This window comes from Nerophis lumbriciformis, linkage group LG26, assembly GCF_033978685.3.
Source record: "Nerophis lumbriciformis linkage group LG26, RoL_Nlum_v2.1, whole genome shotgun sequence".
Taxonomy (NCBI): domain Eukaryota; kingdom Metazoa; phylum Chordata; class Actinopteri; order Syngnathiformes; family Syngnathidae; genus Nerophis; species Nerophis lumbriciformis.
The window spans coordinates 39,663,528-39,676,688 of NC_084573.2; the positions used below are offsets into that span (position 1 = coordinate 39,663,528).

Sequence of the window (13,161 nt, forward strand, 5' to 3'; positions counted from 1 at the left end):
ATATATATATATATATATATATATATATATAATATATTTAATAAATTATGATTCTCAGTCTTTTTTTAAATACTTAAAATATTGATTTTACAAGTAAAATGTTGCAAATAATATAAGAAACATTTGTTTTTATTTTTATTAAAGTCCCTGTTATGAGAAAATAATAATTTGATGTAAAACATTTTTAATTTATTTATTGCATTATTTGGATTTAAAGAGGCACATTTTAAGACACTATAGCCATACATTTAGAGACAAACATATAATAAGAATAAAGCCATAATAAAGGGAAAAGTGTGGTATTATACAAGAAATAAAAAGGTATTTTCATTGGAATAATAGTGTAATTAAGAAAAAAAAAGTCACATAACCCTATTTATATATGAAATGTTTGATAAATTGAGATTTTTCAAGGTAAAATTTTTTTTTCAAGGTTAAAAATGATTTTCAAGGTAAAAAATGATTTTCAAGGTAAAAAAAAAATGTTTAAGGTAAAAAAACTTTTTCAAGGTAAATTTTTTTTTTCAAGTTTAAAAATGATTTTCAAAGTAAAAAATGATTTTCAAGGTAACATATTTTTTTCAAGGTAACATTTTTTTTCAAGGTAAAAATTTATTTTCAAGGTAAAAAATTATTTTCAAGGTAAAAAATTATTTTCAAGGTTAAAAATGATTTTAAGGTAAAAAAAAATTTTCAAGGTAAATTTTTTTTTTCAAGGTTAAAAATGATTTTCAAGGTAAAAAATGATTTTCAAGGTAACATTTTTTTTCAAGGTAAAAATTTATTTTCAAGGTAAAAAATTATTTTCAAGGTAAAAAATTATTTTCAAGGTTAAAAATGATTTTAAGGTAAAAAAAAATTTCAAGGTAAATTTTTTTTTTCAAGGTTAAAAATGATTTTCAAGGTAAAAAATGATTTTCAAGGTAACATTTTTTTTTCAAGGAAAATTTTTTTTTTCAAGGTAAAAAATGATTTTCAAGGTAAAAAATGATTTTCAAGGTTAAAAATGGTTTTCAAGGTAAAAAATTTTTTCAAGGTAAAATATTTTTTTCAAGGTTAAAAATGATTTTCAAGGTAAAAAATGATTTTCAAGGTAAAATATTTTTTTCAAGGTAAAAAAATTTTTTCAAGGTAAAAAATTATTTTCAAGGTAAAAAATGATTTTCAAGGTAAAAAATGATTTTCAAGGTAAAAAATGATTTTAAGGTAAAACAAATTTTTCATGGTAAATTTTTTTTTTCAAGGTTAAAAAAAGAGACTAAAAATACTAAAGACTAAAAAGACAAATATTGATTTTACAAGTAAAATGCTGCAAATAATATGAGCAAAATGTGTTTTTATTTTTTTAAAAGTCCCCATGTTATGAGAAAATAATTTCGTGTAGATAATTTTTTTATTTATTGCATTATTTGGATTTAAAGAGTCACATTTTAAGACAGTCATACATTTAGAGACAAAATATATATAATAAGAATAAAGTCATAATAGTATGGGTATAATAACAATTACTAATTGTTATCATGTATTTGTTTTACTTTCCAATACTACATTTCCTCTTCATGTTACCTGTGCGCAGCAGTTGAGGAGCCCGGATGACGTGCCCTCGGACTCAGGATAGGTCAGCTCCACTGCGTACTCAAAACCTAGCGGCAAGTAGCCCGTCATGAAAAACCTGGGAAGGGCAAAAGAATCATTACCAGGAAGAGTAGTTGCATGCGTGGTGGATGTGATCCCACAAATCCTGCAACACCTTATCAGAGGAATACCACACATTCCAGCTGGCAAACTCATCCAATCATGAACTTTCACTATCTGGGCTTGTGTGAACTGCAGAGATTGCAACCAAGAGAAGAACTGGACAACTTGTACCCAAGAGCTCCAGCTGTGATGAACACCACCCATAGGTGCCCCAGACTGAGTGTCGCGGCGTAGACGATCATCCCCACCAGAGACATGAAGTACACCACCAGGGTGGTCTGTCTGGAAAACACAGGACGTTAGCAACATGACAAATCTTTGTATTTATCCCACAATGTGGAAATGACCTTCAAGTTTGTCATCAACATCTGGGAACCAGGAAGTAACTACACTTCTCAGAGCTGCAGATGGTTCACATGGTTCTAACATGTCACCAGGAGACCACTCCCTGAGGTTCTCAGAGGTCCAGATGGTTCTAACATGTCACCAGGAGACCACTCCCTGAGGTTCTCAGAGGTCCAGATTGTTCTAACATGTCACCAGGAGACCACTCCCTGAGGTTCTCAGAGGTCCAGATGGTTCATATGGTTCTAACATGTCTGAGATCTACAAACCCCAAAGCAGTGAAGTTGTCAGGTTGTGTAAATGGTAAATAAAAAGAGAATACAACAAATCCTTTTCAACTTATATTCAATTGAATAGACTGCAAAGACAAGATATTTCATGTTCACACTGAGAAACTTTGCTCTTTTTTGCAAATATTAGCTCATTTGGAATTGGATGCCTGCAACATGTTTCAAAAAAGCTGGCACAAGTGGCAAAAAAGAGTGAGAAAGTTGAGGAATGCTCATCAAAGACTTATTTGGAACATCCCACAGGTGAACAGGCTAATTGGGAACAGGTGGGTGCCATGATTGGGTATAAAAAGCAGCTTCCATGAAATGCTCAGTCATTCACAAACAAGGACGGGGGCGAGGGTCACCACTTTGTCAACAAATGCCTGAGCAAATTGTTTAAGAACAACATTTCTCAACAAGGAATTTAGGGATTTCACCATCTACGCTCCGTAATATCATCAAAAGGTTCAGAGAATGTGGAGAAATCACTGCACGTAAGCCATGATATTACACACCTTGGATCCCTCAGGTATCAAAAAGCCACATCAGCGTGTAAAGGATATCACCACATGGGCTCAGGAACACTTCAGAAAACCACTGTCAGTAACTACAGTTGGTCGCTACATCTGTAAGTGCAAGTTAAAACTCTACTATGCAAAGCCAAAATCATTTATCAACAACACCCAGAAACGCTTCGCTGGGTCCGAGCTCATCTAAGATGGACTGACGCAAAGTGGAAAAGTGTTCTGTGGTCTGACGAGTCCACATTTCAAATTGTTTTTGGAAACTGTGGACCAAACAGGAAAAGAACCATCCGGATTGTTCTAGGGTGAAAGTGTAAAAGGCAGCATGTGTGATGGTATGGGGGTGTATTAGTGGCCAAGACATGGGTAACTTACACATCTGTGAAGGCACCATTAATGCTGAAAGATACATGCAGCTTTTGGAGCAACATATGTTGCCATCCAAGCAACGTTATTATGGACACCCCTGCTTATTTCAGCAAGACATTGCCAAGCCACGTGACTTCATAGTAAAAGAGTGTGGGTACTAGACTGGCCTGCCTGTAGTCCAGACATTGAAAATGTGTGAAGGCTAAAATATGAGAAGGGAGACTGTTGAACAACTTAAGCTGTACATCAAGCAAGAATGGGAAAGAATTCCACTTCAAAAATGTGTCTCCTCAGTTCCCAAACCTTTACTGAGTGTTGTTAAAAGGAAAGGCCATGTAACACACTGGTAAAAATGCCTTTTTTGCAATGTGTTGCTGCCATTACCAAGTCTAAGTTCATGATTATTTGCAAAAAAGAAGAAAGTTTCTCAGTGTGAACATGAAATATCTTGTCTTTGCAGTCTATTCAATTGAATATAAGTTGAAAAGGATTTGTTTTATTCTCTTTTTATTTACCATTTACACAACCTGACAACTTCACTGCTTTTGTATCTATCTTTGCTTCTGTTGGCCAAAGGCAATTATTTATGTTTATTTGACTTCAGCTAAAGAAAATAGTTTGCATCCACACACTGATCTGTTCCATGCAGTGACAAACTTGAATAAAAACCTGTGAAACACACAAAAACAGTAACTGTACGCAAAATGATTATTAGCATTCAGACAGGTTAAAATGTTGCTAAAACCATCACTTTTCTATCAGTCACAGTGACTTTTCAAAACAAAAATATTACAGCAAAAATCATATGGGTTGATTGACATGTTTATTCTGTAAGCTAACTTCAATAGTTTGAAATTATTTTGACAGTTAATGCCAGTTATCCTGTCAACCTTTCACAAGACTTCAATTTGTTCATTGAAAGTATAAACACTTTTTACAGTAAACAAATGGTAAAACAGTACTAAACAATTCCATTAAAAAAAAAAATTGGTGTCATTATTAACTTTCTGTCCAAGCTTGTATAATCTACTGCCTTGTTCAATTGTAAACAATATTCTGTGCCTAAAATTCACATTTCTATCACAATTATCATACTGTAAACATGGTAAGCTAACTTCATTAAAATTAATAGTCCTGTCAATAGCATGGAATTACAATTCAAATGTAGTTTTTTTTGTAAGCCTTTCAAAATAATTCAAAATATGAAAAATGAATGAAAATTAATTGAAGCCATCAGACACTTGAAAAGTGGCACATCACATCTCTAATGTAATCATTTGAACTTTTCAACAGAAATAGCACTGCAAAAATATTAAGGACATACTTCTGTATTTTGGTAGTTATGCTGTCAACATTTAACAAGATTTCTTCAACTTGGACTTGAAAGCATAAATAGTATAAACACTTTTAACAGTATAACAGTACTAAACAATTCCAATAGATAACATTGGTGTCATTACCTTTTTGTGGCTAAAATCCAAATGTATTCTATCAGATTGATCATACTGCAAAAATGTTATGGTAACTTTATGATAAGTTTACTTCATTAAAATGTAATTCAATAGCATCATTAGCATGGAACTACAATTCAATTGCAGTTTTCTGTAAGCCTTTCAAAAGAATTGAAGAAGAATGAATGAAAATGAATTGTAGCAATCAAGACAGTTTTTTTTTGAGGATTCTGTTCCAAGACACTGAATAATGTTTGATGTTTTGGTTCGACCACATCCATATTTTTTGGCGATTTTCGAGTCGGGAAACATTTTCCGAAATAACTGTCCCATGTGATCAGCCAGTGCGATTGGAAGTCCATGCTCAATTATTGCCTCCGTAAATAAAACTTCGGCATTTATCACATCCAAAGAATCTGTTTGGGCGACGAAAAACGTTGAAAGTTTTCCACTTATATCGCTAGCAACGGCATTAGACTTGTGTTCTTTTGTCCCAACGTCGTCTTTTACATCGCTAATTCCTCCGTGTCCCATCGAAAAATCTTGTCTGCACAAGGTGCAATTCGCGTACCGTATTTTCCGCACCATAAGCCGCCCTGGGTTATAAGCCGCGCCTTCAATGAACGGCATATTTCAAAACTTTGTCCACCTATAAGCCGCCCCGTGTTGTAAGCCGCATCTAACTGCGCTAAAGGAATGTCAAAAAAACAGTCAGATAGGTCAGTCAAACTTTAATAATATATTAAAAACCAGCGTGATGTGGGCGCGCATGGAGTCGTATATCAACATGGACGGAGCTGCGTGAAAAAAGCCACCCGGCCTCTTCGCGTAAACTTCCCTTAACCACTCGCTCATCTTTTCTTCATCCATCCATCCCTTCGAGTTAGCTTTTATGATGACGCCGGCTGGAAAGGTCTCTTTTGGCAAGGTCTTCCTTTTGAATATCACCATGGGTGGAAGTTTCTGGCCATTAGCATGGCAAGCTAGAACCACAGTGAAGGACGACTTCTCATTCCCTGTGGTGCGAATATTCACCGTACGTGCTCCCGTTGTATCCACAGTGCGGTTCACAGGAATATCAAAAGTCAGTGGAACCTCGTCCATGTTGATAATGTTCTCTGGCCGGATCTTTTTTTCAGCTATCTTGTTTTTACAATATGCACGGAAAGTAGCCAGCTTTTCTTGAAAGTCTTTAGGCAGTTGCTGTGAAATAGTAGTCCGTGTGCGGATGGAGAGATTGCGTCTTTTCATGAACCGGAAACACCAAGAAGCACCACCTTTAAAATCATCCAGGTGAAGTTCGCTTGCTAGCGCTGTTGCCTTCATTCGAATAGTGATGGTGCTGACACTTCTGCTTGCTGCTCTCTGCTCAACAACCCACTGTTCGAGTTTGTCCTCCAACAGTTGCCATCTTGCTTTGTTCCCTCGGAAACTCTGTTTTGTCTTCTTTACCTGGCGCAGGTCATCTTGTTGCTTCCTCCACCTACGCACCATTGATTCATTTATGTTATATTCTCTTGCTGCTGCTCTATTTCCGTGTTCTTCGGCATGACTTATTGCCTTAAGTTTAAATTCTGCGTTATACGCGTGTCGCTTAGTAGGAGCCATTTTGTGGTCTTTACAGATGTAAACACACAAAGGAAATGAAACGTAATACCCGCGCGCTTCTTCTTCTACGGGGGCGGGTGGTTGCTTACCGTAGAAGAAGAAGCGCTTCCTCTTCTACGGGGGCGGGTGCTTACCTTGGCAGTTGCTTACCGTAGAAGAAGAAGCGCTTCCTCTTCTACGGGGAAAAAAGATGGCGGCTGTTTACCGTAGTTGCGAGACCGAAACTTTATGAAAATAAATATTTATATTAATCCATATATAAGGCGCACCGGGTTATAAGCCGCACTGTCAGCTTTTGTGAAAATTTGTGGTTTTTAGGTGCGGCTTATAGTGCGGAAAATACGGTAGTTTTCACCCTTTTTGGAACGGATAATTATTCCCGGATAGGCTTTTGAATATTCTTCACGGAATGACTGCAGTTTTCTTTCCGGTTTAAGACTCGTTTGCGATTTTTCTCCGGCTGATTCCATGATCGTTCGCTCGTTTGGAAACAATGGCAACTGGTGCCTCGTGCTTGGCAGCGGTGCTATAAATAGCCTCGCGCATGGCATTCGGAATGGCTCGATAGGAAGTTACGGGAAGCAGTGTCCATTGTCATTGTTGTTATGCGATTTCGTGAATAAAACTTAAAAAAAAAAAAAAAAAATGTAATTAATGAAAAACTGTATTTTTTATCACTGCAACCGTAACCCGGAATAGGTTGATGAAAACCGTACTAATTACGGGAAAACCGGAGTAGTTGGCAGGTATGCAATAGCATGATCAATAAACAAGTTGTGGGGGTTCCATCCACTGGAGCCCCTCACTCATCGGGGGAGCACAAAGGTTAGGACATTGAAGCACACCTGGATAAACACACACGCCAAACATGCGACTTGAACAAAGAAAGGTCAACAAACATCTGTTTCCACTTTGGTCTCGTAAGAGTCTCTGAGCCGCCTGCGTGGGCTCCCTTTCCTTGGACTTACTTGTAGGTTTTGGTCCTGTCCAGCCACACCCCACAGATGAGGGAGCCCACCATGCCGGCGATGACGATGGTGAGGCCGATCCTCCCAGCGTTCACCTCTTCACCCTGACAGGTCAAACAAGGACAGCAGAGTGTTTACATCACAGCCATAGACAGAAGACTATTTGACCTTGACTGGAATTCGAACAGGATCAGAAAAAGGTACTTTACACCCCTCTTTTCTTTAATCAGGATTTCAACAAGTCCAATTTAAGAGCACAATGTATACCATTAAAGGCCTACTGAACACGCAGTCTGATAGTTTATATATCAATGATGAAATCTTAACATTGCAACAAAATCCAATACGGCCGGGTTAGCTTACTAAAGTGCAATTTTAAATTTTGCGCGAAATATCCTGCTGAAAACGTCTCGGTATGATGACGTCGGCGCGTGACGTCACGGATTGTAGCCGACAATTTGGGACAGCATGGTGGCCAGCTATTAAGTCGTCTGTTTTCATCGCAAAATTCCACAGTATTCTGGACATCTGTGTTGGTGAATCTTTTGCAATTTGTTCAATGAACAATGGAGACAGCGAAGAAGAAAGCTGTAGGTGGGAAGCGGTGTATTGCGGCCGACTTCACCAACACAAACACAGCCGGTGTTTCATTGTTTACATTCCCGAAAGATGACAGTCAAGCTTTACCATTGGCCTGTGGAGAACTGGGACAACAGAGACTCTTACCAGGAGGACTTTGAGTCGGATACGCAGACACGGTACCGTGAGTACGCATGCAGCTGCGGCTTCCAAACATTTGATCGCTTGTCCGTACGTGCGTGCCACTATGTGCATGTCACGTACGTAACTTTGGGGAAATATATGTGCTGTATGAACTTTGGGGAGGTGAACGGTACTTTGGGCTGTGGGATTGAGCGTGTTGTGCAGGTGTTTGAGTTGTATTGGCGGGAGGGGGGAGGTGTTTGTTATGCGGGATTAATTTGTGGCATATTAAATATAAGCCTGGTTGTGTTGTGGCTAATAGAGTATATTGTGTTTATTTACTGTTTTAGTCTTCCCTATCTGAATGGCTCCCACTGCCCTCTAGTCCTTCACTCTCACTTTCCTCATCCACAAATCTTTCATCCTCGCTCAAATAAATGGAGAAATAGTCGCTTTCTCGGTCCGAATGGCTCTCGCTGCTGGTGGCCATGATTGTAAACAATGTGCAGATGTGAGGAGCTCCACAACCTGTGACGTCACGCTACACGTCTGCTACTTCCGCTACAGGCAAGGCTTTTTTTATCAGCGACCAAAAGTTGCGAACTTTATCGTCGATGTTCTCTACTAAATCCTTTCAGCAAAAATATGGCAATATCGCGAAATGATCAAGTATGACACATAGAATGGACCTGCTATCCCCGTTTAAATAAGAAAATCGCATTTCATTAGGCCTTTAAAGACCATTTTGTTTACATCACAGCCTACTCAGTGGCCTAGTGGTTAGAGTGTCCGCCCTGAGATCGGTAGGTTGTGGGTTCAAACCCCGGCCGAGTCATACCAAAGACTATAAAAATGGGACCCATTACCTCCCTGCTTGGCACTCAGTATCAAGGGTTGGAATTGGGGGTTAAATCACCAAAAATGATTCCCGGGCGCGGCCACCGCTGTTGCCCACTGCTCCCCTCACCTCCCAGGGGGTGATCAAGGGTGATGGGTCAAATGCAGAGAATAATTTCGCCACACCTAGTGTGTGTGTGACAATCATTGGTACTTTAACTTTAACTTTATTTTGGATGTCACAATAGCTCATACTTGCCAACCTTGAGACCTCCAATTTCGGGAGGTGGGGGGTAGGGGTGGGTGCGGGGGGCGTGGTTGGGGCGGGGGAGTGGTTGGGGGCGTGGTTAAGAGGGGAGGAGTATATTTACAGCTAGAATTCACCAAGTCAAGTATTTCATATATATATATATATATATATATATATATATATATATATATATATATATATATATCCCTGCGACCCCGAAGGGAATAAGCGGTAGAAATGGATGGATGGAGATATATATATATATATATATATATATACCGTATTTTCCGCACCATTAGCCGCACTTAAAAACCACAAATTTACTCAAAAGCTGACAGTGCGGCTTTTAACCCGGTGCGCTTTATATATGGATGAATATTAAGATTCATTTTCATAAAGTTTAGGTCTCGCAACTTCGGTAAACAGCCGCCATCTTTTTTCCCGGTAGAACAGGAAGCGCTTCTTCTTCTACGCAAGCAACCGCCAAGGTAAGCACCCGCCCCCATAGAACAGGAAGCGCTTCTTCTTCTACTGTAAGCAACCACCCGCCCGCGTAGAAGAAGAAAAAGCGCGCGGATATCACCGTACGTTTCATTTCCTTTGTGTGTTTACATCTGTAAAGACCACAAAATGGCTCCTACTAAGCGTCAGGGATCCGGTTCATGAAAAGACGCAATCTCTCCATCCGCACACGGATTACTATTTCACAGCAACTGATATTCCTGTGAACCGCACTGTGGATACAACGGGAGCACGTACGGTGAATATTCGCACCACAGGGAATGAGAAGTCATCCTTCACTGTGGTTCTAGCTTGCCATGCTAATGGCCAGAAACTTCCACCCATGGTGATATTCAAAAGGAAGACCTTGCCAAAAGAGACCTTTCCAGCCGGCGTCATCATAAAAGCTAACTCGAAGGGATGGATGAAGAAAAGATGAGCGAGTGGTTAAGGTAAGTTTAAGTTTACGCGAAGAGGCCGGGTGGCTTTTTTCACGCAGCTCTGTCCATGTTGATATACGTATGTTTGTGATTGCACATTTGCGTACATTTTGGGAGTGAACAGAGTTGTTAGAACGCTGGTTTTTAATATATTATTAAAGTTTGACTGACCTATCTGACTGTTTTTTTGACATTCCTTTAGCGCAGTTAGATGCGGCTTACAACACCGGGCGGCTTATAGGTGGACAAAGTTTTGAAATATGCCGTTCATTGAAGGCGCGGCTTTTAACCCAGGGCGCCTTATGGTGCGGAAAATACGGTATATATATATATATATATATATATATACATACAGTATATATATATATAAAAGAAATACTTGAATTTCAGTGTTCATTTATTTACACATATACACACACATAACACTCATCTACTCATTGTTGAGTTAAGGGTTGAATTGTCCATCCTTGTTCTATTCTCTGTCACTATCTTTCTAACCATGCTGAACACCCTCTCTGATGATGCATTGCTGTGTGGCACGCACAAAAGTGCTTTCATCAAATGCACTAGATGGCAGTATTGTCCTGTTTAAGAGTGTCACAACATTGCTGTTTACGGCAGACGAACTGCTTTACTGTAGACGTTCTTTATATTGTGGGAAAGCGGACTCAGGTCCCCGCATGGAGCTGGAGGGGGTGTGGCCTCCAGCTCCGCCTGAATTTCGGGAGAAAATTTGTCCCGGGAGGTTTTCGGGAGAGGCGCTGAATTTCGGGAGTCTCCCGGAAAATCCGGGAGGGTTGGCAAGTATGCAATAGCTACCGTATTTTTTCGGACTATAAGTCGCTCCGGAGTATAAGTCGCACCGGCCGAAAATGCATAATAAAGAAGGAAAAAAACATATATAAGTCGCACTGGAGTATAAGGCGCATTTTTTGGGAAAATGTATTTGATAAAAGCCAACACCAAGAATAGACATTTAGAATAGAATATAATAGAAAATACTTTATTGATCCCTGGGGGAAATTCAGCACCACAGTTCGCTCACAATAGACAATAATAATAATAATTAAAGCTGCAAGCAGCATTGGTCGGGCCCGCGTATTTGGCAGGTGCTAGTCCTAAGTGTCCCAATACTTTTGTCAAGTTTTAGTCCCAAGTGTCCCAATACTTTTGTCAAGTTTTAGTCCCAAGTGTCCCAATACTTTTGTCAAGTTTTAGTCCCAAGTGTCCCAATACTTTTGTCAAGTTTTAGTCCCAAGTGTCCCAATACTTTTGTCAAGTTTTAGTCCCAAGTATCCCAATACTTTTGTCCAGTTTTCGGCCTAAATGTCCCAATACTTTTGTCCAGTGGTAGTCCTAAGTGTCCCAATACTTTTGTCTACTTTTAGTCCGAATTGTCCCAATACTTTTGTGTAGTGTACCTACCTTGTCTGCATTGTGTGGGCACGTTGGTGCTTCCTGCTTTTAAGCAGCCATCTTAAAAAAAACAGCAGCGCAGCAGCATCAGCGCAGCGATTCTTTGAAGGGTCATAAAATCAAACCCGGAGTAGTTAGAAAAATTATTTCGATAACTTTTATTTGGAAGGGTTCAATCTCTCTCCTGTGTTAGTTTGAAGCCGAAACGACAAACGCGCTCAGAGGAGATAATATTTGAAGAGAAGTGACCGGTTTATAAAAAAAATTTGTTTTGAAGGGGAAATTGTAAACTTCCTGTTGATTTTTGCTGAGGGTTGTCAATCTATGAAAAGTAGGTCTAAGTGAGACCTACATAGAGGTTTTTGTTTCATGTCTCTCTGACTTTCCCAGTGGGAGTTACAGGCAGTTTTGTCATTTTTTTCTTCCGAGGAGCAGTTTTTTTCTCCGTTTTATTCAAAAATTGCTGTAGAGCGCAATTTTGAGATTGGGGTTAGGTTTTTTTATTAGATCGCAATTTTTGCCAGTCCTGATGCGTGTATTAAGTTCGGTGAGTTTTGAAGCATGTTAAGGGGGTCAAATTACAGCTCAAAGAGGCAAAAGTGACTGTTTTTAGTACATTTTTGTCTTGAAGGGGGAATTGCCAACTTCCTGTTGATTTTTGCCCGAGGAAATTAATTAATGAAAAGTAGGTTTAAGTAAGACCTACATAGAGGTTTTTGTTTCATGTCTCTACAACATTCGTACTGGGAGTTATAAGCAGTTTTCTTTCTAGGGGGCGCTAGAGCGCAATTTTGAGTTTTGGGGTTTGGTTTTTTGAAACAAAGTTTTGCCGTATATTACTGATGTGTGTGTAAAATTTGGTGAGTTTTGAAGCATGCTAAGGGGGTCAAATTACAGCGCAACGTTGCGGAAGAATAATAATAATAAAACCTTACAAATTCAATAGGTCCTTATGTCCCATTGCATAAGGACTCCCTTTGGGAGTCCTTATACAATGGGCCATGCGGGCCCTAATAAAACCTTACAAATTCAATAGGTCCTTATGTCCCATTGCATAAGGACACCCTTTGGGAGTCCTTATACAATGGGCCATGCGGGCCCTAATAATAAGAAAGAATAAAACCTTACAAATTCAATAGGTCCTTATGTCCCATTGCATAAGGACTCCCTGTGGGAGTCCTTATGCAATGGGCCATGCGGGCCCTAATAATAAGAAGAAGAAAGAATAAAACCTTACAAATTCAATAGGTCCTTATGTCCCATTGCATAAGGACTCCCTTTGGGAGTCCTTATACAATGGGCCATGCGGGCCCTAATAATAAAACCTTACAAATTCAATAGGTCCTTATGTCCCATTGCATAAGGACTCCCTTTGGGAGTCCTTATGCAATGGGCCATGCGGGCCCTAATTACAAATTCAATAGGTCCTTATGTCCCATTGCATAAGGACTCCCTTTGGGAGTCCTTATACAATGGGCCATGCGGGCCCTAATAAAACCTTACAAATTCAATAGGTCCTTATGTCCCATTGCATAAGGACTCCCTTTGGGAGTCCTTATACAATGGGCCATGCGGGCCCTAATTATTCTAATAACAATATCACTACTACTTGGTTAATAGTCAAGTCAACAAATGTAAATGGAGTATTGTTGGCACTTTTTGATTGGTTATTTATTGGATTTTATGGGCGCAATAGAGGCACTTCCATTGGCTCCTTCATGCATTAAAAAAATGTCTTTCACAATGATTGTGAATGATAGGCACAATCCCAAGTGCTTTC

General features: G+C 39.2%; 1 protein-coding gene across 3 annotated transcripts in view; it reads right to left on the reverse strand.

The window, feature by feature from the left end:
• The window catches only part of LOC133623653 (choline/ethanolamine transporter flvcr2b-like), a 67,555-nt gene that overhangs the window by 17,421 nt on the left and 36,973 nt on the right, over positions 1–13,161 (reverse strand). For 2 of the 3 annotated variants that reach the window (XM_061986907.2, XM_061986906.2), the window contains exons 5-7: positions 7,236–7,339; positions 1,870–1,980; positions 1,567–1,672 (exon numbers count right to left, since the gene is read on the reverse strand). In XM_061986907.2, coding sequence (XP_061842891.1) covers positions 1,567–1,672; positions 1,870–1,980; positions 7,236–7,339 — 321 coding nt within the window. Of the gene's footprint in view, positions 1–1,566; positions 1,673–1,750; positions 1,981–7,235; positions 7,340–13,161 lie in introns of those variants that run through there. The other variant, XM_061986908.2, reaches the window with a different exon arrangement.